A 27,667-nucleotide genomic window follows, 5' to 3' on the forward strand; every position below is an offset into this window, starting at 1 on the left:
TACCAGAATACATAGAAAGTTAGGTCAGTGTTGAATAATGTATTACCAGAGTGTGATAGCTCAAGGTAACTGTCCGTCTTCTCCCCTGCAGTGTCCTGCTTTGAACATACAAATTCCCATCTTACAGTAACTTTAGCTCCTGCTCTTCCTATTGCAATACAGTCAAAAATACTGGAAGAAACCCGTAACTCCTAATTTCCTTTATATTTGTATTAAATAGAGTAGTATATACAATTTATAATTTCTACAGAAATACATATGTATATATGCATACATAAATACATATATAAAACCTTTTCTATTTATCTGCTCTTTTTACTGTATTGTTTGTTTGGTTAGTGTTTGACCATAACCAGGATTGTTAAGAACTGACATTAATTGTAAGTAATTACATTTATTCTAAGATATAACTTGACATTCTTAACATTATTATTATTGATTACACCTGTGTCTCTACAAAGCGCGTAATAGGAAATTACATATTCCTACCATTCAAACAGATGTGGAGAACCAACCCTTCTCTATCTTTTCCACATGAAAAGCTCCTTTGAAAAAAGATAGGCAGTCTTTGTGGTTATGATGATATATGCTGTTAAATATCAAGAGCTGCTAGTACATTTTTAAGGTGCTGATACAGCTTCCTAATCAGGAAGTTACCACTATTTTATACATTGAAATACTACACTTCAAGGAGATAATGACTATTTAGTAATCCTCTGCATCTGCTGTAAAATTCATATTTAGATTTCTTTTAAACAAACATCAGATACAAAACTTAGCTTCTTCAGTGTCAATTGTTTTCCCACAGCTTTTAAATATTTTCATTTTTTGCATAAATCAATTTTAATTTTTAAAGTACTTTGCAAACTCTTATATATATTACTGTATTCAAAATAGAAAATTAGTAAGTGAAGCAAGAATATTGTCGTACTGAAAAATAACCTCTGGGTCCCCACAGCACAGTTTACTTTTTGCAAAATAAGATGTATTTACAGATTATAAAATAGTTGCCCAGTGTCCACGTTTTAATTTTTTTAAAAAATAGTATATAAAGGCTGAAAATGGGAAAAATTGTCATAATTTTAGTTTCAAAGCAAAATGAAGAAAGAATTCAGTGCACTTACAAATACATCCAAGTATGCTAGCCTGTAGCCAGTCAGGAAAAGCAAATTGCAAACATGACATTTCTGTGCAAACAATGGTTATTATTGACTCAAATCTACTTAAATTGTCCCCATCTAAGCTCTTCAGAATTAAAAAACAGGGAGAACAAAAAGTGATCTTACATGTTCAGTCCAGGTCCCACACTAGTAAAAGCTATATACTTCTCTTGAAATAGGAGGAGGGAAACAGTTGGAGCTAGGTCATCAGGTAGTTAGAATTGTTACAGTGCCAGTAAAGCAGTCAACAACTTACTGGAGCCAGTCAGCCCCTAAACATTTTCTCACAGTGAATAAGATGTTTGTTTAGGCAAAGTAAAAGACCCTGAATTTCCTGAATCAATGCAGCACATCGTGTTTCTGTTAATATTAATTTAATTTTTAGGTACTAAAATTAATTTAAAGATACAAGTCTTTAATTTTTATTTGGCTGCATGTAAAACTTCTTTGTGTGCTTTTGACTCCCACCAGTGACCCTAACACCCACAATGAAGTTGGTTGGGGTTTGATTTGACTAGGCCTGTCTTTCCTGATTACATTCTAAAGAAGGATTATGGAGATGAGTGGTGAATATACAATAAAAAAAAAGATGACTATGAAATATGAGAAAGAAATCCTCTGACTGTTTGTACTGAGAGTGACAAATAAAATATTATTACTTTTAAACTCTGAATATACTGAGAGTACTTTGCCTCTGGAAAAAAGTTCTAGGGAGTTTGCTATGGGCAGCTCAGTAGGATCAGCTGATAAAATGCAGCTTGTTCCCTAACTAGTTATCAAGACTTCCTTCCAGGATGTTCCCTGGAGCTGGAGGCTTGCATTTAGCTTGATGGGTAGCTGGATCTTTCTGTCTATTCAGCTTTAGACCTTGAAAACTCCCTGACATCTCAGTCCTGCATTTCTAGATCCTGCTGAGAAATTGCTTGTTATTCATCTGGTTGTACTTCCACAGTCACTCTCAACAAAAAAATTACACTATCATAACTAAGCAGTACATAAACAATAGTTTCTATTTCCTTTTTCCTTGTATATTGTTTTTTATAAATACTATCTCAAATTAAAGTAGATGAATTAAAGAAAATCAGAATTTGTCTTTTCTATGAAAGGATAATGAAAAATGATGGGATTTCAGCTCCCTTTCATAGGATTTCTTAACGTTATTTTGGGTCAATTTCAAGTGTTGAAAATCAGTGCAGCTCCTAACCTTTCAGTGAAACCATGCAAAGTTATAACAGTCCAGAATCAAGCTTATTTTAGCAATCCTTATTGTATTCTTAAAAAAAAAAAAAATCCTGTTATTGATGTTTTATATCAATATAAACATTCATTGTTTGTAACAGAACAAATGCACATTCTTTTCTCTGACAATTGAACAGAATAATTTAACAAGAACTTTTATAGTATGATCAATGTAAGAAACCTTAAGAAATATCGTGCAGTTTCTGTCTTTTTGATTTGTCCAGAGTTTGTTTCCAGGTGATGTCCAACATAAATATTCCCTGTTTGAAAACTGAGAGCACCTGTGGATTGATCAATCCTTTGAAGTCCCCTTCAACCCTACATGACCTTCAGTGATTTCTTTGAAACCTTGAGCTGTTCTTCAGAGGGACTGATGGTCATTTCGAAGATGCATTGCAGTAGGTTCAAAAAACTGGAAGAAAAATTTAGAGAGAAGTTACATTTTGGGTTAACAACTAAGTTAACCAACAAAACTGTCTCAGCAGACTTAAAATAGAACTGCATTACAAGGGAAAATCCTCTTAGAACTTGAGGTTCATTACCTGGATCATCAAAGCTCAATTGTAATTATGTACGGTGATGACTGTTTTCTCCTCAACTTTATTTTATATATAGTTACATGAAACATCATGTAACTATAGGCACTGCGAGCTTTATGAATATTACCATATTGAGGCTAAATACTTTTCTAGTTCTTGTTTCCTTCTCTGTTCTTGTTTCTTCCCATGTGACATCATTAGTGTCTCCTTATCTCCTTCAACCTGTTATGTAACTCTTTTTCTGCCATCATACTATGTTTTCTGAGTCCAAACAATATCCAGGACTCGGCACATTTAGCACATTCAGTGACTTTGTACCTTCCTCTGTTCCCAAACATGAAAATTGGCCTCTGCTTGTTTTTCTGCAATTTATAAACAAAACTTCAACATCATACCCTTCTTTAGTTTGATTCACTCCATCATTCAATGTTTCATTACATTAAAAACTGTAATATAATATTACATAGAATAATTAAGACCGGTTACTTTACAAAGAAGATGTGTGAGATGCGAGAACATATGCATTGCAAATGATACAGCAAAGGTAGATTAAGTACTTGTATTCTCATTAAAAGGGCACTCTTTGCATTCTAAATCAAGCAAATTTTAAAATAAACTAAGCATGCAATTCACCTACCAAGGTCGCTGTCATAAGTTAGTGTTCAGCTCAAGGACTCAGTGAGATTTAAAACCAAAGCCAAAAAAGCTGTATGACAAAACAAAAAGCTAGAAAAACGTTTTCGCATTTGTCAGACAGGTTTGTTCTCCTTTCAAGAACTTCCCTATTTGGCTAATCTAGACACGTGTATCATTTGTTACTGTATACAGCTTTTTGTGAGTGGCAGATATTATTGCACTCCACAGAAGAACACGCGCCATACAAACATGCCTGTTCCATTTTGCATGTATAAACCATAAGGATACCACGTCTTCAAACCTTCCATCTAAATTAATTACAAACTGACCTTACGTAGTGAGGGAGTAAGTTCTGCTAGAGTAACTTTAATGCTTTATTTTTTTCATATTATAAATGGCACAGTGATATTGCTACAGTTAAACATCTGTCAGCATTACAGTTACAAAACCTTCTAAGAGAAAGGAGGGGGGGGGGCTTATCATACAAGTATCAGCATTTTCTGTGTCTTAAAACTGTTTTTTCAACCACGTATTCTTTCATGTACATATTTTCAAGTACCTCCTTTTTTCTACTTTTATGTTGTCCTTGGTTATATTAGCTTCTAACATCATGCTGTCTAGCAAAATGCAGGCAGAGAACTATACTAGCTTCATTTCTATACTCTTACCAACACTGTTGTCCTGCAGCACTATTGCTGCTCCACAATGCAAAGCAGTTTATTTTGAAATATCTTTTATGTACTAAGTTGCATGGTGGATGACTGGTACTGAAGAAGAAGGTTTTCGCACTCATTCCAATGGAGAAGAGAATCATTTATTTAAATAATAAGGTCAGAGGATAACTTAATTCCCCTACATGTGTAAAAAACATTCAGTTGAAGCACTTAATTTCAACTTGGATTTTCTTTTTCCATTTTTTAATTCAGAGGTTGCTGCTATTTTGCTTAAAAATGTAACAAAAGAATAATTTTACAATGAAAGCTTTCTACTAAACATCCTAATTTGCTGAGCTGGACTTGATTCAGTATATATGGAAGTACAAATAGAGAGTTCAGTCAAAGATACCCTTGTTATCTGCCCCATCCTGTCTGCTCTGAAAAATAATATTCAGATGTTTAAAGGCACACATTTTATTAGAAACACCTTCATTATACAGACTTTCAAATCCTAAAATTTCTGGGCAATTAACATACTCTTACTTTACATGTATAGTAAGAGAAAGGATGATTAACCTGAAGTCTTCCAAAAAGAAAATTATTAAATGGAGGGGGAAGAAAAAGATACTTTGAGGAGCACTTTGAAAAGTACTCAGGTCCCAATGTTCTTATAAATACTATCAGATACAATACATGAGAATGACGACTTCATTTCTGTAACATATGGCCCATTACTTAAGCCATACAAAATCTGCTTAGTAGTGCACAGAAATACGACCAAACAGCTTAGGAGAGAGCTCCTCATTTCATGCAACTCTGTGTCAGTACATTAACAAGGTTGCTCATTCTAGTGGATGCTCTGAATCCAGAACATGAAGTAAAAAACAGTTCTTGTACTTGCTTCAAAGTCAAAGGAAGAGTCTGGTCAAAAGATAACGATGCGAGTTGAAAATTGCCTTTGATTCCAGTGCTAATAGCCTGCTTTTAGAAACAGATTCATGAATTGCTTCTTGATTTATTTCATATGCATCATCCAAAGACAGTAAGTAGCTGTTTGGTTTAGGAATGCCCACATGACAGACTTTGGTGAATGATATTCTGCACTCCGAACTACACTAATCAAAAAAATCCTAGAAAGCTGCACTACAAGAACTTATGTACAGGAAATTCGGTTATTTCAATTAACTGATTAGATTTTTTTTTTCCATTTTGTTTTTGAAACAAAAGCCAAATTAACTCAAAGTAGTAACTCAAAAAAGAAAAGCTTATATACCTGAGATACTGCACAAAATGCAGTTTCTAAATTAAATTAAATTTCTTAACTGAATAATACTGTGCCAATATCTAATCTTTTGGGCTTCAGCTTGTGACTGAGTTGAACTGGCCTTGAAGCATACCATGCTTTGCTCACCTAACTTTTGCATCTCCTCTGCTTGAATGGAAAGGCTTACATATTTTAAATTATTTTTAAAGTAGAGCAATCCTGTTTTTTCCTTGAAAGTAGCAACTGGAAAAGAGATACAACATACTGAATAGAAACCTAGCAAAGTATGTCACAATCATTATTAGTTACAACTGAGTACGCAAACAGGAGAATGTAATTTATTAAGAGCTCGATCAACATTCTATATAATTGTTTACATTCTTCATAATTCAAAACTAATTGCAGCTGTCAATACTGTTGTTTTCTAAATCTTGTTGCTGGATTTCTGACATTGTATAAGGCTACAATAGAACATAAATTTCTGAGTTTGTGAGCACATTTCTGAGACTGCAAAAGTGGCATTTTAAAAATATTTATAGTCAGCACTACATTCTAGGCTTTAGAAGTATTTTAAAAGCCTAGTTCTAATATAACTATTAATATACAACGTTCAGTGCAAATATTTCATCACTACCAAGGGAAATGGCATCTATGTTCCAAATATTTCTAGATCCAAAATGGGAATTGTTGAATGAAATCACTGGAGTTATGGCAAACTACACAAGCTGAGAAACTGGCCTCTAAACAGAAGCTGTAACGATTATACATGAGCTTTTTGGATACTTCCCTTCTCCAATTGAGATAAGTAATTTGCACACATAGTCAATATTTTAATAGCAGGATCAGTAACTCTGGCACAAATGCTAAATTTAGCATTGGGCAGATTTTGAGTGGCCAGGAGTTAGCAGCTGTGACCTCTTGAGAGAGACATCTGCAGGAACATTTGTAAGAGACAGTGCCTCCTATCTTCCTGCTCTCCTGATTTCAGATAAGCTGCTTGGCAGCACACTCCATCTTTGAGAGAGAGTATTTTACAGATCACACAGTAGCAAAAAATCAGCAAAATTAGAGGCTAGTAGCCTTTGCTTCAAGCAGAGGCACGATGCCATCAATCAGCTGATCAGCACTGCCTTGTTACTTTGAACTGCAACATCTCTTGGCTGTCCATGAGATTTTCCCTTGGCCTGCTTTACCTCTAATAAAGGTACAATCTGCTCACCACTCATACCCGATTGCCAGCCTCTGTTTTTATTGATGTAGGGACTCTGTGCATTCAGTACTATCTAAATGCCATCATTATCTCTCTAGCTGTCCTAAATAAAGCTAAATGTACCAATCGTATTGACTACAATGTACAGTGAGATTCAAAAACTCTATGGCAACAAGGCAAACAAATATATTTTTTTACGAAAGAAATGGGACACCATTAGCTGTATTTAGGCAAAAGGGAAAAATTAGAGAATTAAAGCATTAAAGACTTAAAGTTTAATGACTAATCACTGATTGATTATTCCAGACATGCTCAATTTGCAGGGCACACATTTCTTCTGGACCTCATGGATATCTAAAGACATGATCGCTCTGCCTGATTTGAACAAACTTAGACAAAGAATTTAGCAGTTTTATCTGCATAAAACAGTTCAGCTATATGAAGAAACAGGAAAAATAAGTGTTAAAATGTATAAAACAGGGACTCCTGATTCACAAACTGTATATTGCAGATGTCAATTCTTCGCACACAGACTGTTTAGAATGAATAACAAACTTTTTTGGGGAGACTTATCTTATTACCTCACTGAACAAACCTTAGGAGACATTAAAGTTCTTATCTCCTTCACTGCATTGCTTCAACAGATAATTCTATCATTCCTTACAGCAGATAAGAAGATTAAGAGACGGAAGATCTAAGATTAGTTTGTTTGCTCGGAATGGTGTCATACATTGTCTTACACAATGTGTTCTGCTCAGTGCAACATGGCATAGAAATAACTGTTTACATTTCTCATCTTCAAATAGCCTTTCTGCTTTGTACTGAGTGCCACTAGTGCTGGAAGCCACAGCTGATTTTTTAGAGATAGCTGTTTTCAGTAACTTTCCTCAGAAAGGACTTATTAACTGGAGTTGCGAGAATAAATGAAAAAGTAAAATAATATTGGTCAAGTAAACATATTACATGTTATAGACAGGTATTCAGAAATTCTACTCACTTCCATAGTGTCTTTTGAAAGATAAACGACCCAGTATACCAAGTTGAATCCTGCAAACGCCACTGGAAAGAGGATCCTAGAATACTGATCTATTTTACTTGTGCCTCCAATAGGTGGGGGTGGGGGGGCTGGGGGAGGAACAGATACTGGCTGACACTGGGATCCGTTATTTGATATTATGCTGGCTTCAGTAGACTGATCTGCCTGAGATGTTATGGAGTTTACTCGCTTCTTCAGGTTGCAGTTGGAGTCAGAATGCTGTGGAAGAAAAAAGAGAAAGGAGGAAGAAAAATAAAAAAAAGAGTGATTTTTGGACACAGAGTCAGGTTTTATCATTAGGCTTCTCTACAACTTTTTAGTGTACAACTTTCTCATTTTATGGCTGCTTCTCTGCTATAGAGCAATCTAAGGAAATCACCAAAATAATGCAAATGTACAGAGTTACATTGTAGCCTAAAGCTTTGCTGTAAAAACATAAAAGAATACATACTTTCCATTTTTTTTAGCATGGTAATAAATGGAAACTACAAGAGATAAAGAAAAAGAAAAGACAGAGCTAAGAGGAAAAGAAGGTAATGGTGTGTATAAATTGCAATATATTGGTATGACTGAAGTTTATGTAGATACAAATCCAGTTTAAACGAAATAGCACGTATGGGCTGGCTCAAGTGCAGTCTTCACTGTGTGAGCCAATTGATGAGTTTTGGTAAACACTGACTGAATGGAGGCAAGCTGTCACACTGTACTAGTCGCCAAACTAGCTGCTGATGAACTAGAAAACTGCTGCATGAAAGGAAACAGGCTAACTTTACAGGTGCCGAAGACATGAATGTTAGATTGTCCTATAGATTTTTCTGGGATAAAATTTCGTTTTCAAGTATATCTCATGTTTCCCACAGCAGTTTCGTGAGTACAGCTGAAGACAAATGCTCATCCCAACTATTTTTATTTTCATTCATGGCAAAATGAAACCAAACTATTCCTATTTTTTGTGCAATATTCATAGCCAGTCAAATTACTGTTCAGAAAGCTGTATGAAAACTCTTAAAAATTTAGTCAGGCCTCAGGAACATGTAGAGTTTACCTCCTAGTTGCTAGGCTGACATGTATATTCATTACATACACCTGTCTTATTTGTTGCCAAGTTGCCATTTTTTTACTTTCACCAGAGTAGAAGTAATAGATTTCGTCCATGCAAATAGCTTAGGAATAAGATCTACCACAGACTCTAAGCCTGCTCTGATGGAGATCAGTTACCCCCTTTCACAGCAGTATCAAATGGGGGGAAATTTTCAAAAGCCTTGCTGCTACTGCCACTACCCAGGACTACTGTTAGTAACATGGATGCATGACAGCAGCCATAAGATTCATCTGATGGCTGAGAAAATACAGAAAAATGCCTAGAGTGTCAAGTTGGCTTTTATTGTTTTTATATGAAGTACTCAAGATTTCTCTTAATAGGGAGCAACAGAAATACCTTTGACTCTAAAAAGCAATGCTAACATTCAACATTTTAGTGAAGATTGAGTCTAAAGCTTCATCGATCAACAACTGCAAAACTTATTTCCAGATTATTGATGAAAAATCTTGTGCACCGTGTACGCAGCTATTCTTGGGTGTGAATAAAGAGCTTTTTTTGGTTAGCAGAACTAGATGACCAAATGACTGAAACTGATGATGGAAGTCTTAGAAAAAGGAAATAACTTATAACAGCATATATATCTGTTGTAAAATGGAATAGTAACATTTGAATGGTTTTAAGGTAGAAAAATTCTGTTAGATATTTGTTTTCCAAAGTAATTCTTTGAGAGCGACTTAGGGACAATCGTTCACTTAAATGTAGCCCACTGTCAGCATTTTTGGGATTTATCTTGCAGGATTTCTATGCGTGGAAACAGATGTTAGTCAATCAGATAAATGACTGGGTCGTTAAGAGGAAAAGCAGCATTTTCTGAACTATATTGCCTATATTTGTACTTGGGCCACAATTGCTAGATAAAAGACTAGCCTAACATACCTGGTATCTCATGTATGGCTTAAAATAGAGTTATAACAGGAATTATCCCTTTAGCGGTAAGTGTTACTGTTATAGTGGCAGAACGAGTGATGTTGCTACAACATGATGCTAAGTCCTGCTCATGGATGAATGGACTGGTATCCAACTGAAATTAGGGAGAGAGGATGGATTCCTCACAGCTGATTTTAGTCTAAGAAAAAGGTGGTGAGAACAATGTCTAATTTTGGGAAAAAAAAAGAAAGATAAGAAGTGCTTTCTGTATATGTCTTACACATTGCCCTTTCTTCCCTCCAGCCCATCAATACTTCCAACTTGCCATATCCTTCCTTCTTCCACTTTGCCATCTACACATTAAATGATTAGTATCACATTTTGAATGGATAATAAATGGCATTCATATTCTGGGGCTGTGCCTATCTGGAACACAGATGTTTGTTTTTCTGTTTTCCAGTAATACAGCAAGCAAGAGACAGATTTAAATGGAGGATGATCTACAGATGTGTCACAGAACAGAAAGAGGGTTATCCATGTCCACTTGCGCTAATCATAATAATAATAATCCCACTCTGTAAACAGACTGACTGGCAGAGCCTGGGCTACTGCTTTCATTCACGTTGCTATCCCATTTTGCTTGTATGCCCTGCTTTGAACTGAATTGTAGAAGTTGTAAGGTAGCTTGTCTTTCACTTTATTCAAGGTAGCTTGACCTTTTGTGGAGAACGAGTGGTTCCTAAAAATATAAGCGCTAAGGTGAATCTTCGCCCTTTTTACCTGCAATATTCTGGTATAAGGTGGGTCAAATTCTGCTCTGAATCATTTAAGCATGAATCAGGAGTTATTGTACTGAGGTGGTGGAACTAATAGTAGACAGAACAGATGTAGTATATAGTCTGTGGATGACGGTCAGTACTGAACCTATTTAGAATGTACAGGTAATAAAATCAATATGATCATCTAAATAAGCACTTGGAAAAGTGTAATCCTGCTCATTTTATTTATAATATTTATTAAATCTCATTCCTATAGATGGAGGATTATCTCAATGTGATTTCACCTCAAGTTAGAGACAGGAAGAACTGGAGCTAGTGTGTATAATCAGAATTTGGGGAGCGCAGTAACTAACTTGATTATGCTCCCACTTTGGGGCCATTTTAGGTTCATTTCTATCAATGGAGTGATATCAATAATTTCTTATTACCTAAAATAGTATATTTCAGTATTCAGGAAGGACCAGTGCAATTTACTGTCTTAGTAGAGCAAGTTTTTTGTTATGCTCTTTACCTACTAAGGAGCTGGTTTAGAGTGTATATAAATTATTAAGTCCCTGAGTAGTTCTTTACACTGTCTTTAACACCCTCGTGTGCCCATCCATCAAGCTGGGGTCAAGACTATTTTCTTGTATACCACTACCCAGGATATGGAATTCTAAGTCTAAATTTCTCTCAGATGTGTAATGAAGATGATGCTCAGTGCGGTAGCTGACTGTAGACCAGACTTACTGCCCCAGAACCACAACCCATATTTTTCATCAGAATTCATTGCTAAACCAAAAGGAGGAGGCAGTAAGAGGAAACCATACAGTTTCTTATTACAGTTGAGTTCTGAACAGCAGTTACAGTAATTTGTCTACTGTATTTAGATTTAAATTTTCCTTTTGTCAAAGATTACCTACAAAGACATCATGAAACTTTAGCAAAACAGAGAGAGAAAAGAGGACTGAGTAGCCTATTTTGCATAGTTCACACAGCCGTTCACTCAAATAGTACGGACTGTTTTACAAGTAGCAAGAGCAACAAGCAGCCTGAGGCATGGCACGTTGTGTCATAATGAAATGATGAATTTTGTTAGGTTACTGAATCCTCATTCAGAGAAGAACTCTTGCACTCGTGGAATGTTAGTCCCATCAGGCAATTAAAATTGTCACTATGTATGACTATGCAATGACACAGAACAGATTGGAAGATCACTGTTTAATGTGAGATACCATAAAAATGGACTAGACAAAGACTGGTATGTGTATGGGCTAGTCTAGCTTCTATTAAGCTTTTGCAGCCCAGCTACCTGATCCCCTAGAAAGCTCACAAAGTAGTCTCGTATATAAAGGTGCTGCTTTCTCACAACTCTCATCAACATCAATAGAATTTGCTTACACTCAGAATATTTCAGGAGGCTCTCAGCAAACTGTTTGGCTTCCAGATTTAAACAAATACAGCATATATAACCTTGGAGTAATCAGAATTCTTTGTCTGCTTTTTCCAATTTTTGTATGGATGCTAACTATGATTTATGAACATGCTTTGTTCTTATGTTTCTTTTCCTCAAGAGATTTCCGTAATTCGTATTTGTAAAATTCTCTACTGTTCTCTGTTCCTTTGTACTGCAAATACATATTGTCACCATCAGCTCAGTTTATGACCTAGCACTAACATGAGTATCTTATGTATGTACTCAGATACTGGCTAACTTTAAACAAATGAATAGCTGTATGTCCTTACTTATCTGTCTTTTACTCACCCATGTTTCTTTTTCCTGCGGGCAACGCAGTAAAAAGAGGTTCATGAGAATAAACTCTAAAAGTGTTATTCCTCCTTTTCTTTATAATTTATTGGATTAAGGATATTGAACTTCGCTACACATTTAAAAAAAAACAGAAACAAAAAAATCAAGGACCAAAACTCAATGTCCGTACAAGGCAGAATACTAAATTAAATACATAAAATTATTTTTCCTTGCCCATCTCATTAGCAGATGCAGTTTGAGTAATTTCAGTCATTCATATTATGCACATAAAATCACATGCTAGTGACTTAGCTCCCAAAGAGGGAGTTAAGCATAGTTTATCCCTTACATTCAACAGTGCGATCTGTAAAAACTCTGCTTAGCTACTGAACAATCCATATGCAGCACCTTGCAGCAGGAAAGTTCACCACATTATGTAAGATCTCCCTTTGGGCTTGCACTAAGGTACCTCAGCCTTTACAGTCCTGTGGAGTTTAAGCATCCATCTCATGACAGAGATTCATTATAACCTATAATCTAAACATTTCTTCGCATATCTCATCTCCGGGATCAGACTCAAACAATGTGTTTTGAACACATCTATAAACAGTCTTCTGCGTAATTAAAAGCTAAGTATAGTCTAGAAGTCATTAATAGTCCTAGCTTTAGGCATCTCTAGGAATGATAAGATTCTTTTCACAGAAATATTATGAGGAATAACATGTAAATCTGTTTTCTTTGTGCTTTATCCTAGTAAAAGGGTTAAAACACTTAGTTTAAATTACTCACTTGGAGCATGGGAAAGCCACATTCAAATTCTATTTTAACCTTCAAGGACTGCAATTGACCTCTCTCAAAATACAGCCTAACCATCAGGTGAAGGTGGGTACAGGAAGAGGCTGTCACCTTTTGCTGTTACTTCGCATGGAAAATCTAAGGAACCATTAGAGGCAGAAAGCATAACTTTGAAAAATATACTATGCCCAATGTATTAAAATTGCTGTTACATAAAATAGGTAAGCACTAAGGACAGCAGAGATGGGAACCCTGGTCATTCTCTTTTCAATGTGAATGTACTATGCTAGAGTCTCTTCCTGACATTTATATGCAGAAAAAAAATCATATAATTAGCATAGAATCTCTGTCAAAATATGTGTTTATGTTAAACAGACTTCAATGTTCAGTCACATTTGGCTCTTAAACTTATCAGTGTAAGTCCAGAACAATCCTTCTCTCTACACTTACTTTGCCAGATTTCTGCAGCATATAGAAACTACTTTTTTGAGTGTTTAAATGAGACAGAAATACACAAACAGCACTAGAGAGGTTTGTTTGGGTTGGGTTTTTTTCTATAATTTAACTTTATTTTGTTCTCACTGCCCTCCTGCAAAAAAGGTACTGGGATTAAACAAAAAATGTCTAAATCCAATTCACCTTGAATTTTTCTATTTTGATGTAGGGTATCAGCCACATCTAAACATTCCTTACTGTGCATTGGCTTTGTCAATCAGACAAATATTTAACTTGGGCAGAACCAAATAATCAGCATCTACTTTCCTTATTAGGATGACAAAAAGTCAATATAATTGAAAATTGGTGTTTGTTTTTAATAGTCTATTTGATAATCTGGAATTGTGGAGGAGCAGGAAGGTCTCCCTCATTCGATTGAAAGCGCCATGTTCTCAGTCAAGACTTTAATACATATAGCAGTTTCAAGGGTGATCTCATGAAGGGTTGTTTATAATCCAAACAGAAGTGCTCTCCTTTCAGTTACGCTAGGATGCTCATTAAACACACTCAATATATTCTGACGCAATCGTAGAAAACTAAATCCTCTCTACTGAAGTGACATACGGCCGCTCTGCAGTTGGGCGGAGTTATTAAAAGAGAATGAGAATCCTTTTCTGCCCGAGCCATATTATTTTGAAACACAGGGACAGGGCTATTTGTAGGGAGAAGGAAGCTCTCCCAGCAGTATTCCACTGCTCTGTGCTGTTTTCTGTTAAAACAACAGGTCTTTTAGAACATAACTGTAATCAAGCTACCACCACCCTGTAACAATCTTTTGTCTTTTATATGTAGTCTGTCACATGGAAAGGATATCTTTTGATCCATGGTGTGTACTCCCTGACTATCTCTCAGAAAATTACTTCAAATGGTGCACTCCTGACAGTATCACCAATGCCCCTTCCCCTGCAACTTCCAATATTGGGATATTCCTGGATAAAGGAAGCCATAATGATGAAAAAATTATTGATATAGAAAATATACATTTGAAATTGATTAAAAAGCTAAATGCCATAATGTTTTTTTACATATATGTGTGTGTATATATATATATACATAATGTTTGGTTTTGACATGCTAGAACAAGCTTGGTCACCATATGAATAAAACCAGGTTTCTGTCAGGGTCCAGATGACTACTCAGCTTGTTGCCATCGTATTTTTGGAGTGGAACACCCATAGTTTTCTGTTTCACACAGGGATTGCCTGCAGCTGACAGAGAGCAAGCCAAATTCTGCGCTCAGTTAGCTGAGGTAAATAGAGCGGCTTTCCTGGAACCAGAACAGGCATGCTGGGCTGTCATCAGATAACTGAGCACAGAGTCGGACCATTGTCTCTCTTACGGAGACCAGTGTAGTCCAATGAGTTGAGCAGAGTTTCTCCTACTTTTATTAGTACAGTAGAGCCGAATTTGGTATTCTGGCATCGTTCTTTTCTGAGTGTACAGATTTTTGGTTGCAATATAAAAACTTGTGAGAAAAAGTTTGTTCATTTGAATAAAGCAATATTTTGAATAAAATAAACTAGACTGAAGGGAGAAGGAAGCTTTTTGATAATATTTTGAAGATTTTTTTAATATTTTTTTCAAGAAACATAGTTAATTTGGAATTAAAAAAGCTCAAATATATTCTGTAAATATGTTTATCTTGATGAGTTTAGGCCCTCACTCAAGCGGTAAAACCTTCTAACTTGCTGTCTTATAACTCCTTTGGATTTTCATTTATACCAAAACTGTCTCCCTGGGCTTCTCTTATGCAAAGCAGGAGAACGGGTCTCCTGTCATACAGAAAGTACTAGTTCAGATGGCCTAAGGTCATTTCCACCACAATGTTCTTTAGCCACTCTTCAGGCAATTTAAGATAACAGATTATTAAAAGCATATAGTTTGTTGCGATTCTTAATGTTGCTACTGATAGCAGAGTTCCATTGGCAGTTGTACATCTCCCTTTTTCACTTTTATTTTTAGAAATGGACTCTCCAAAACTAAGTAAACCTTCACAATCTTCAGAAATAATGTAAACATACCATCTGACTTCTATAAATGCAGAACAGTAAGCATTTTTGACACTGTTCATCCTACACCTGCCCTTTTATATATCTAAAATTCTGACAAATTTCATGCACTTAAAAATCACAAAAAAAAATATAAGCATTACAAGAGGATGGAAAACTTCACCATCCTATTTAAAAGAGCAAAAAGAAAAAAAAAAAAAAAGCACAGATTACAAAAGACAGGTACCAAAGCCCAGGGTATGAAAAGGGAAAGATTTAATTTTTCTTTTAAAAATCAAATCAAGTAGACAGTTAAAAAACATTTTAATGTATAAGACAGGGATTCTAATAGATTTTTTTTTTTTAGTGAATTAGAAAACAGCATTTTTAGAAAAGAGGTGGAGTAAATGGGGCCAACAGGCAAAAAGAAGAGCAGGAGAGCTAAGATAAATTATGCAAATGTTAAAAAATAAGACTGGGGCATTGTAGCAACCAAAAAAAGAGAAAAATCTGGAAGAAAATTGATGAAAGAATTTAAAGGCAAACAAATGGTAAAAGTTGGGGGGTATGGGGCAATAAAGGGGAAATCAGGACCTCAGAAACAGCTCCTAAATCTACATTAAGACAGAAACTGAGTATTATGCTGTGTGCCTTATTTAAACATAACTGCCCTAAGACAAGTAATGTAGCTACAGAAGTACAAAGCTCAGTAAAGGATGATAATCCTGACAAAATCGTCACAGTCACACAATCAGGCTGGGCTAACTTCACTGTTAGCATTCAAATTAGCTAGTTCAGGTCTGTTTCAGCTGATATTATATCACTGACTACAATACATCCCATTATGTGACAACATACAAAAGTTCTTTTCCCCTTAACGTTCATCACACAAAAAAAGAAAGAAAAGAAAAAAAAAAAAGCTGCTTAAAATCTCTTATCCTGTCATTACTCCTTTTTCCCAGCATGTCCTTCTTGAATGGGATCTTTTCAATCCGATAGTTAATTCTTCTAGAAGCCATTTTGACTACATCACCTTTCTTTCAACTGTAAGTACCCTTCATTTTTATGATCTCATTGATTTTGCTTTATCTATTACCGCAGAGGTGTGTTCTCATACAGAAGTGGTCCTGTGAGAAAAAAGTGGGGGACTTACAAGGCTTGAAATTTACTGTCTTGGATAATACAAGCTTTGAGGAAGATCAGGACTATGGAATTTTGTGGACACTGTTGGCTGATTTAGTGACTGAGTTTACCTTGGGATCTTGATGTTATGGGGTTTACTACTCTTCTAAATCTGTATATTGTTAGCTAGTTGTAAATAACTTCCTTGAGGAAATGGTTGCAGTGTGCTTCCTAGATGTTTCTTTTATTTCCAGATGCTTATTTTTTGCTTGTTTTTACTTGGAAAAGCTAACGAGTAAATATTTACAAAATGAGGAAGGTGTGTCTTCAGTTTGGCTCTGTGCTTTTTTGTGGCTGAAGCCCTTGATAAGAAACTTGAAGTCTTTTAGTTTATTTTTCTTTCCTTAATTTGTTCAACAGCAATATTGTAGTTTGGCTTAACTTGGTCTGCAATGATATAGAGACCACGTAAATCTCACCCACAAGTATGGAAGAGCCACAATCATTAGGAGTATGTTCTAGTATATCTGAGCATATTCAGAGGGTTATTTTTTTAAACAGTTGTCTTCTAGAGACTGGGAAGAGGAGTGGGTGGTGCTGGTAGCTTTGTAGCATCTGCTGTGAATTCACCAACAGTAGCACGTGCAGAGTAGGCCAAACTGGTTTTGTATCACTCAGCAGGGACCTCCCTATGATTAACTCAAACTTGAATAAGGAAGTGTGTGTAGGAAAGATCAGAACTGTTGCTCCTCTTCATTATGTAGCAGCTATCAACATTTTCCTCATGCTACATAAAGCCAAGTGATCTCTTTAACTTGCCCTCAAAAAAAGTCAACAAAAGAATAAAAATGAAGCTTTAGTGTATTTTAAAGTTCCTTCAGTCAAGAGAATTTTACATATTTTACATTATTGTTGCAATGTTCTGCTCGTTCAGTCCAGAGTACTTCTCAGTCAAATGTCATGATATTGGGGCGGGGGCAGGATGTATGTCCTAAATATTGGCAAATGCATACTCTCTTTTCCTCTTGTTGATTTTTGTAAGGTTTAAATATAACTATAGAAGTTTACTAGTTAAAATAAATGTGGATATGAACATTACAAATATTGTTGAAACTAAATCAGTCTTTCTGCTATCACTTCAAAATCAGTGCACGATTCTATGAACATTTGCATTCAAGCTCCTTTTAAATTTTTAGGACTTTCTTTTGTATTTTCTTTATATAACTGTGATTTAAAAAAAAAAGAAGAAAACCAAACCAAAAAACCCAAAAAAACCAAAAAAGCTGTGGTTCTGAATCAAAATGTATAAAGATTTGTTTCTTTCTGCAGTTACACATTTAGCAAAAACAAAATGCATTTCTTTATTTTATTATATCTTACAATGTCTTCAGTTTTTTTCAATAGTAATAAAATTGTAAGCAAAATGCAATATGGCTTTACAAGCACAATACTTCCCAGTTGAAGTGAAGAACATTTGTTGATTAGCTCCAATGAGGACTAGTGGCAAGATGCTGTGGAACTTTGGTTTCACTATTATATGGAACTCACCAATTATGAATTTAAGGGTTTGAATGTACCTAAATGTTATAACTTTATCTGCTGTTTATTTGCAAATATGGAAAAATTACTGTATGGTGGAAACGGTGTTGCTCTGATATTCAATAGCTCTTAGGCTGACATTCTTATTGAACTACAGACTCAAAAGTTTTGCAAACGGTCATTCAAATTCTGTTGTCCTCTCAAAATGGGAAATGTGACTATAGTAAAAGTCGTTTTGAAAACAGGAGGGCTATAGTGATTAAATATATTATAAATATAAGTTTTGAGACAGCATTCGTTACTTAGCCTGAGATGTAAGGAATAATATTTGCAAGCAATTCTGACATACATTTTTTGATACTAGAAAGCCTTTCTGTCTTTTGCATGTACTAAAATCTACACTTAATCTTCACATTTATGTTTCTTTCCCAAGCTTCCACCAACACAGATTTTTATGAAAGTAACAGATGCCAAGTTTATGTAAAGGCTAATTTATCTCCTTTTCAGATGACCCACTTATGGTATATACCAGTGTACTGCAGTGATCCCATAATCATCTGGCTAATGCACATGTTCATTCCATTGTACAGTGTCCTACAAATTCTGCAGACTTACTGAGAGAACCACAGCTGCCTGACCACACCGCCTACAGCATTGCCCAAGAGAAGTATTATGGGTAACAGTCTAATGGCTTTCTTTAAATATCTTGCCAAATAAACATCTCTCTAGTAAATCATATCTCAAATTTAAATAAACAGTGTGAATAAATGAAATATTTTCATTTTCTGAAATAAGAACAATGTCTTTGATAAATAGACATGATCTGGTTACATAATCTGTATCAGGTTAAGATCACTTTAATATTGTTTTGCATTCACTACTTCAGCTGCCTCTTCCTATATGATGCTTATTATCAGAAAAGCAAGCAATTACCGAGACAATCTCGTCCTCTGCCGGTACAGTTGCTGCTGATAGTGCTGCTGCCAGTGCTGCTGCCCTGGCTGCCTTCCTCATTGCTCTCTGAGTCTGAAGATTGGTAAAGTAGTTGACAGCTGCAAACTCAATAAGTGCAGAGAAGACAAAGGCAAAGCACACAGCTATGAACCAATCCATGGCGGTAGCATAGGACACCTTGGGCAAAGAATGGCGTGCACTGATGCTTAAAGTGGTCATTGTTAGAACTGTAGTGATTCCTTGAAAATAAGAGAAAGAAAATTGAGGCATTAGAATTTTGCTTCAACCCTGCTACTCTTAAATTCATATATATTTAAAAAAAAAAACAAACTCCTTTTTGGTTTTAGCTGCCATCCTACATACCAGCTAACCAACAAGACTGCTAAGTATTTTGTATTCTTAAATTATTCATCTATACTGGCTTCAGCATCTAAAAGCTCTGAACAAACTTCCTTAATACATTGAGCATTGAAAGTTAAGAAAACTACATACTACATGGTGCAGCTTCTTAGAATTATGATAAATATGGGTATTACAACATTCAGGCCCAAAGTATGAAAGATACTGCACTTGATGGGTTAGTAAGTGCAATGTTTGGCAGAAATCTAGATTAACATACTGTCATTTCCCAACAGTGATGGTCTCTTTCTCCTGTTGTTGCACAAAACAGATCATTGTTTATAGAACCCTCACTGAACCAATCAAATTCTGCATTAAAATCAGGGGTAGGCTATGATCCACATATTTCAAGTAATGAGTTTGGTCCTCTGTGCAGTTATCTTTAATCACTGGATACATTCTTTAGGAGTCACTAACAGTATCTTGATTTGAAAGCACCCATAGTTACCAATATGGAAGGAAATGCTATTTCTCTAGAGCTGCTTGTCTATTTTCACACAACAAATCTGGTCACGTAGCTTATGGGCCCCGTAGTGTTCTTCGCGTAAATTCATTTTTAATCTGTTTTGGAGCATTAATAATGTAGGAAATATACTGACTTCCCACTGCTGCCTGATACAAGTAAAAAGTTCAAGAACAAACTCATTCATTAACATATAAGCCTCTGTGACTCACGTTTACTTATAATTATGCTTGCTAGAATGTGAAAACTGCAGGTATTTAAAGACAGTAAGGTGGAGAATACCCTCTTCAGCTCTTTTCTGCAGATGGGAAAGAGTAGGTGGGAAAGTAAGATGTTATAATGTCATGTTGTGATGATGAATCAATATGCTATGAATGATGCTCAGTGGAAAGGATGCAGTGTCATTGCATACTGCAGCATCAAGACAGGGTGACTTGATTATTTTCAGGTTTTTTTGCAACTCGTTCACATGATGTAGCTTCCCAGCTGTCTGAGGTTAACTACGTCCCAATGTCATTACTTAACTTGTTTTAATGAAATGCAAATAGGAGATGGTATAAAAATATGTAGCATCTCTACTTCTCTCAAATCTGCTGGACTCATTTTATAATATCAATACAAGTGTGCTGAGATATATTCCAATTTCAAAGGTCCAGAATGAACTTTTCAATATAATATGTGATTAGATTAGAATCTGTCCATGTGCTAGTTAGTAATAAAAATCATATATTCTGTGTCTGAATAAAAACTTACTGCAGCAGGAATTTAAACTTAGGAATAGGACTCCTATTACAGATATAGATAAGACTTCTCTCAATGTGAAGTGAATATTGATGAAATGCTCTGCACTGTGGAAAACTACTTCATCAAACTGAATGCCAAATCACAGTTGGTAAACTGTAACTGATGATTCTTTACCCTTGTCTTTCCACTTTGAATACTTCTGATAAGTTTTGAAGAATCTGTTACATAATGCAAATACTGAAATACGTTATCTTTTCTTATTAAAAATGAAACAACAAAAAACCCAAACACCTTTCCCTCTCTGAGACTTTGTGATGAAGTTTAATGACTAGATATTAATTTAAAATTCCCGAGGTGACCTGCTAGAAAGGTAGAAGCTGACTACTATCTCTCTGCAAAATAATAAATGAACCTTTTCCAAGGAATAAAAAAGATTAGATAAAGGCACATAAAAACGTAAAATAATAGCCATTGCTACATGAATTCAGAGCATGCTTAAAATTAGGCCTCTAATAACCATGGTTCTTATTCTAAGTAATTTCTAGTAATGCTATGCTTCATAAAACTTCACACATACATGCATATATATGTTTACGCAAAGCTATGTACATAGCTCCACGTAAAATAAGGAATTTCATACTAGCAATCTGCTCTTCTTTCCAATGGCACAGTTATAAAGAAGGCAAAAGTACCTCTTCACGTATTTATGTCTCCTATTTTTCACTTGCAGCTCTGTAAAGAGTAGGTGCTTATGACCGTTAATTTATCTTTGCAAAATGTTCAGAGTGTTTATTGTAATATTACTTGCAAAGAATAACTGGCATCCATTTTGGAGGTAGAGTTGCTAAATGAATTTGTTCTGAGAAACTGGTTTGGGCACACTATTACTAATTTCTCTCAAACTTACCTTTTAGGAACTTAGAAGTAAAACTGAAAATTTATAATTCAAATATTTGCAGTATGATGCAGAAAGGAGACTTACTTCTCCATGTTAAACCTTTTCTTTTTTACTGGGGCCTGAAAGTCTTTTTTTGTCATAAAAAAAAAACAACTCTGTTTTCCTTAGATGAAGGTATTCAGAATCCATGGAATTTTGAATTAGTAAGGACTATAAATTCAAACTGTGCCTGGGAGAAATAAGAGTGGAATAAGTAATGAAATATTATTTTAAAATGCCACCATGACTAATTTTCCACAATACTGAGAAAGGTGTCTATTTTACTGTTTTCATTAAATATTTTCTGTTTCTAATCCTATATTTACTCTTCAGTACGACATCTAAGAGTTGTTATTCCAGAGTTCGGGGTCTATATGTGATTATTACTGAGTCAGCTACAGACCCATTTGCACATTACTCCAAGCACATGAAATTGACTGCCCACTAGGTAGCAAATATGTTTTACTCAAAATGTAGAGGATGTAACTGTATAGTACAGAGATGCGACATAAAGCCAAACCAGGTTGCATCATATTTGGCGTACAAACTTCCTGTCTGTATTTATGCTTCACTTGTAATAAACATCCTTGAAAATCTATTGCCTGGTATTTTAATGTTTTTAAGACTTAAAGAAATCCCAGTTGCCAGAAAATAATACTTGTAAACACTTAATGATGTCAAACTGCTTTCAAACTCCCAATGGGGATTTCAAGAACCAAAGTGTTGATCTTCCTTCAGAGGCACCTCAGGAAGTTCTGTTCACTCAGCATTCCTAACAGTTTGCAATGCTTTTGTGAATACCATTCCATGCAGTTAAGAAATGCCAATTGATTGAAATAAAATTACACAAATTCTGTAAAATAACTATAATTACAGACTCATTTTGAATTATGAGGTTTGCATCACTTATGCTTAGGCAACATATAGCTGCCTTTTTGTCACTGAAGACAAGTCTCACAAAGGGAATATTTTTCATAGAAATGTTGGGTTAAGAGAATACAGATAGGGTTCAAAACGTGTATGTATGGGTAGTGGATTAATGAAGTTTTTGACAAGTTTTATTACTTTTGCTTAGTATTTTTATGATTGTTTTTCTAGAAACAACAATTCAGTCAGTGAAAGCTTACCCCTTAACAATGAATGCAGTTTCAGAGCCTACCAATATTGAAGTAGGGGGGGTGTGTGTCAAATTTAATAGCAGAGCACACACTAAAAATTAAGGAAACAAAACTCACAGCTTTGGGAGCACTAATTCAAACCAATTGAAAGAAAAACGGGCCCTGCTGTGCAATATGGACACACTTCTCACATTACAGCTTCAACCTGTGCTAGGGACAGGATCCATCTCATCTAATTTTATCCATCTAAAGTCCTTGCTAGTTGTTTAGATACCTTTGTAGACAAGGGGAAAGGAGCACTTCAGAATGAGTGTTAGATGAGGTACCTTAACATCAGGTGAGATTAATTCCATCCCATGTGATTATTTTTTTAAAGCTTTAACTCAGATTGGTTTCACAAGAGAATAAATCAATAAACATTTCCTCTTTAAATAATGGAGAGATTGACATTTACTCTGAAATTGTCTCTTCCTGCATATGAAAAAGTACTGGGGGGAAGAAAAACATCACAAACAAGTCTGCCTAACCAAACATTCTGGGTAAAGAATTTTGACCCTTCTGGGCAGATTGAACTATTTGGCTTAATTTTAGTATTTACTTTTGTTCACTGAAACCTACCAGCTGTCTTTTCCAATCCCCACTAGATTACGGTAGCTGTTTGATACAATGGATTCAATACAGTGAATGAAGTGAATGATAAAAGAACAAAACACAAATACCAGCCACAGTTCTCGCTGGAACAGATTCTTTGTTGATCCAAAACACAACTTGAGACAGGACTACAGTCATGATGCATGGAATGTATGTCTGAATGAGGTAGTAGCCTATTTTCCTTTGAAGATGGAAATAGAGCAGCTGAAGTGAATATTCGCCTAAAACAAACAAGCAATGAAAGGAATGAATGAATGGTATATGTGATGCTGAGCTGTTCAAAGACCTTAATGCAGCATACCAAAAACTGTTCTGGCTGGAACAGACTCCTTGTTAATCCAGAAAGACACCTGAGAAAGAATGACTGTCATAATACATGGAGTATATATCTGTATCATGAAGTAGCCCATCTTCCTTTGCAAGTGGAAATAAACTGTCATGATTACATATTCACCTGTTAAGAGACAAGTATGTCAGCATCATTTTGGCAACATATGAGTACACGTTATTGGCTTAAACCCAACGTAATATGTTCTGAGGCACTTGCAGGCCTCCTAATGCATAACAAAAATAAGCTGATTAACAAAAGGTAAAGTGACCTTATGGAAACAAAGGACAATAATATTCCTTTTATGTATTGTTTTTACTGGGGTGGGGATGCAGGGGGAATTCTTAAGAATTGAATGAAAAATTGTATGTTTAAAGGGACTGTATTGAAAAGCTATCTCTTAAGAGACAATGGTTATATTCTTTCCAAGAATTTTAGTTTTTAAAACTGCAAAAGATAATTAAACTAATGATAATTAAATTAATTTGGTTCTATATGAAAAAAAAAAGTAATTTATTTTCAAGATGTGTTTGACAATTTCAGTAGTTCCCACATAGCTACATCTTACCTGTGTTAGATTTAATTGTTTCACTAGATACAGTTTGTCCTATGAGGTCATACTGGAGGAGACTAGAAGACTCCTGTGGTACTTCTACTGAATGCAGGGGTCCTTTTTTCCATGTATAAATTATTTCACTTTTTGGATAAGCATCTGAGTATAGAGGGAAAAATTACTATTATTAATTATGTAATTTATAAGCAATTTAAAAAAAAGAAGTAGCATGATCCCTTTTCTGGATCACATACCCATAGAAACATGCATCCTGCTCCAGCAAGTTCCTAACCTCATTAATGACAAAATGCAAAAAAATCAACACTAAGAGAATAGTTGAGGAGGAACTTATAGGCACTAGCTTTTGCTTCTTAATTTGCTGAAAATCACATACATTGCTTACCACAGATCAACTAAATATTTGCAAAACTAGAAGTAATATATTAAGTGTACCACAGCTTTTATGACTTGTTGAAGGACCCACTTTGACTACTAGATGTGTAAGAATAATAAACAATAAAATTTGCCTCAACAACCACCCTTCAGTGAATAACCCATGCCTTTATGAATGGTTAGTCTCAGAGAAGAAAGTAAGATTCTAGTATAAAAAATACAATAAAAAATTTCAGCTATGTCATTAAGTAGTGTCCTAGGACCTCCCTTCTGATCTCACATATATATAGACCAAATGTATTACCATAAAAAATTGAAAGATACAGAAAAACTTACAGCTTCCAAACTTCAAAGGACAAGCATGTCCATCCATAGGGAAGTTCACCAACCGCATAGGACAATCAGCATTAATGGTTAGTCTAGAATACATTATAGTAGATGACAATGAAAAAAAAATGGTATGCAGGAACACTGCTGAAAGAATCAAAAATAAAAGTCAACCAAAAGCAGAAAAATAGGCTCTCACCTCATCGTGTAAAGAATAGTTCCATTCTGCATAATTCTGAAAAGTTTGTTAGGAGTGGTCATATTATGAGCAATTGATTTTTTCCCATTTCTAAAAAATGTGTCTGGTGTCCAAATTTTACTGACCATTAAATTGTTCAATCTCAAAATTTCAGTTGGCCCACTAAACTTCAACCTCTCATCAGTCCATGTCTGCCGAAAGAAGACATCCATTGTGTATTCCTATGGAAAATAAATAGGTGGTTGACTTATGTGTGGGGACCAGCAGTCCCAAGTTACTGTACACACAGTAACTCCGTGAAAGAAGCTAACAGACATGTCAATGGCATTTCATTTACTGCTTAAACACTTAATCCTATTACCATTAAGTAGCTACTAATAAAAAAGGTCTATGAAAACGTATCTTATTTTGTTATTATTTAAAGAATAGTTACAAATTTATCAGTGAACAGATAATGAGATATGATTAAGGAAAAAAACCTCATTGTCCTCTGAGATAACAATTTAACCCAAAGTGACCAAGGTCTAACAAAATCAAATGTCTAACTTAGTATTCTTTCAAAGTGTAAAACCAAACTATAGAAGTTTAATTGGCAGGAACAAAAAGACATGCCTAGTGCCTCTTCTGCAGCTTACTTTGGATATTCACAAAGAAAGGACTGATGTGAGTAAGTCACATCACAGTAGGACTATGTTGTCAAGTTAACATTACTCTAAGTTTCTTTTTCAAGGATTCTTAATAATATTCTCACAAGGCTTCAACTTGGAGCTAAACCTTGGCCAGAGGTAAATTTTGTAAGAAGGCAAGATTATCCCTTCTCTTAGATTGACTGATGATGAGAGGTGGAAAAACTTTTGGTTACATCTTGGGGCTCAGAGTTCTTTGCCTGCAAACTGGACTGCAGGCTCAGGTGAGCAGGTATTGGAGGAAGTATACAAGGGCAAAACCAGCAATCAAAGTCAATTTCCAGAATGAGAACAGCAATGCTGTCCTCACTGCGATGGCTTAACATTTTTGTGGGGCTGCCGCTGTAATTGACAGGGTTCACCCAAGTCTGCAGCTACCTGAATTTGCACACAGCATGGTAAGGGGCAGCTGTCTCAGAAATGGCACCATTCCCCTGCAGCTATTCATTAGGTGTCTCCTACCACGCAGCCTTCCTGCAACCTATGTGTTGGGCCACAAATGCTTACAATCTTCTTAACAAGGTTAAAGAGGCATCTTTAACCTCCCATCCCTGCCCTCACCCAAGGTTAGCTTTGCTCTTTGCGCCCAGGCTCGGGCCTCGGCCGCGGGCTGCCCTGGCTGACTCTGCTGGGGAAATAGCTATATGCAGCTACAGCCCAACTGCTCTGCTGGGCCCTAGAGATTGTCAAGAAGATTAAGCCTCGTAATCTGCTTTAATGACGGTCAACTCGGATGGCACCGTAATGAATCCCGGGAAAGGAGAGCAGGGGCGGCAAGCGGGGCCCTTACCATCTCCACGTCGGACACCGGCCCGAAGCTGGTCACGTAGATGTCCGTTTTGACTTCTGTCACGGCGCCTGCGGGACACGGAAAGGGGCTGGGAGCGGAGCGGGGTCAGGGCTGGCGGGGCGCGGCTCCCCGCGGCGGGCGCCCTCGGGGCCGCGGTGCGAGCGCAGCACCGGGGCCGCCCCGCAGGAGCCGGCGGGCTGGAGCATGGCGGGGCGCGGGAAACTTTCCTCCTTCGCCGCCCGCCTCTTGAGCTTCACCGCTTCCCTCCTCCCCGCACCCCCTCGGGAGGCCCCCTCCGTCGGGAGCCGGAGAGCTGCCGCTCGCCCTCCTCCACCGAGCCGTGCGCTCTCAGGCTCCCCGAGGGGACGGGAGTTTCCCTCTACCTCCAAATCCCGGTCGGAGCCTGTTGTCGTAGCCGTCCAGCAGCTTGTCGAGGATCCGAGTGATGTTCTCCAAGTAGAGGTCGGCCGCGTCGCCCTGGGCCCCCAGCGCGTTCTCTATGCTGCGGGAAGAGGCGAGTCCCGCCGTCAGCCGCCTCGCCTCAGCCCTCCCGCCAAACTCGCGTCTGTCGAGGAACCGGTCCCGGGGGACAACGGAGGCGGGGAGAGGGCCCGGCCCCCCTCGCCTGCTGGCGGGGGAGCTCACTCACCTCGCGGCGATGCATACCCAGGCGATGAGCAGAGCCATGCCTCAGGGGTGTGCGAGGACGCTCAGGTGCCCGCAGACCCGTCAACTGGAGCAAGTGTCGGTGCTCATCCTCCCCCCTCGGCCAGGGGCTCCGCCGGGTGAGGGTCTCGGAGAGGCCGGCTGGCTCACCCCCTTCCCCGCGGTCCTCGGCCGCCCTCTGCCCGGGGTGGGGAGGTGGGGGGTGTCTGCAGCCGTGCGTGTCCTTTGGATTCGCCACCGCCGTTCAGCCTCATCTGACTGTTCCAGTGGGGGAATTAGGGTTTGAAGGGACGGTGCACGGTC

General features: G+C 36.8%; 1 protein-coding gene across 1 annotated transcript; it reads right to left on the reverse strand.

The window, feature by feature from the left end:
• Positions 1-2,760: 2,760 nt before the first annotated feature.
• GABRA6 (gamma-aminobutyric acid type A receptor subunit alpha6) lies at positions 2,761-27,385 on the reverse strand. The gene is made up of 10 exons (XM_086470826.1): positions 27,348-27,385; positions 27,082-27,200; positions 26,699-26,766; positions 25,223-25,443; positions 25,033-25,115; positions 24,319-24,462; positions 23,724-23,876; positions 19,090-19,349; positions 7,702-7,959; positions 2,761-2,811 (listed from the first exon to the last, which is right to left on the reverse strand). The coding sequence occupies exons 1-10, from the start codon at positions 27,383-27,385 to the stop codon at positions 2,761-2,763; spliced, it is 1,395 nt and encodes a 464-aa protein (XP_086326952.1).
• Positions 27,386-27,667: the final 282 nt, after the last annotated feature.

The sequence above is a fragment of the Leptosomus discolor genome, chromosome 10, assembly GCF_034619465.1.
Source record: "Leptosomus discolor isolate bLepDis1 chromosome 10, bLepDis1.hap2, whole genome shotgun sequence".
Lineage (NCBI taxonomy): Eukaryota > Metazoa > Chordata > Aves > Leptosomiformes > Leptosomidae > Leptosomus > Leptosomus discolor.

Bases quoted from the DNA above. Each gene is read 5' to 3' on its own strand.
- GABRA6 (XM_086470826.1), bottom strand. From the start codon at position 27,385: ATGGCTCTGCTCATCGCCTGGGTATGCATCGCCGCGAG. The intron at 26,767-27,081 runs GTAGAGGGAAAC...CGTGTCCCGCAG, and splicing joins GCTCCGACCGGGATTTGGAG to GCGCCGTGACAGAAGTCAAA. The intron at 2,812-7,701 runs GTGAGTAGAATT...TTTTTCTTCCAG, and splicing joins TTTCAAAAGACACTATGGAA to TTTTTTGAACCTACTGCAAT.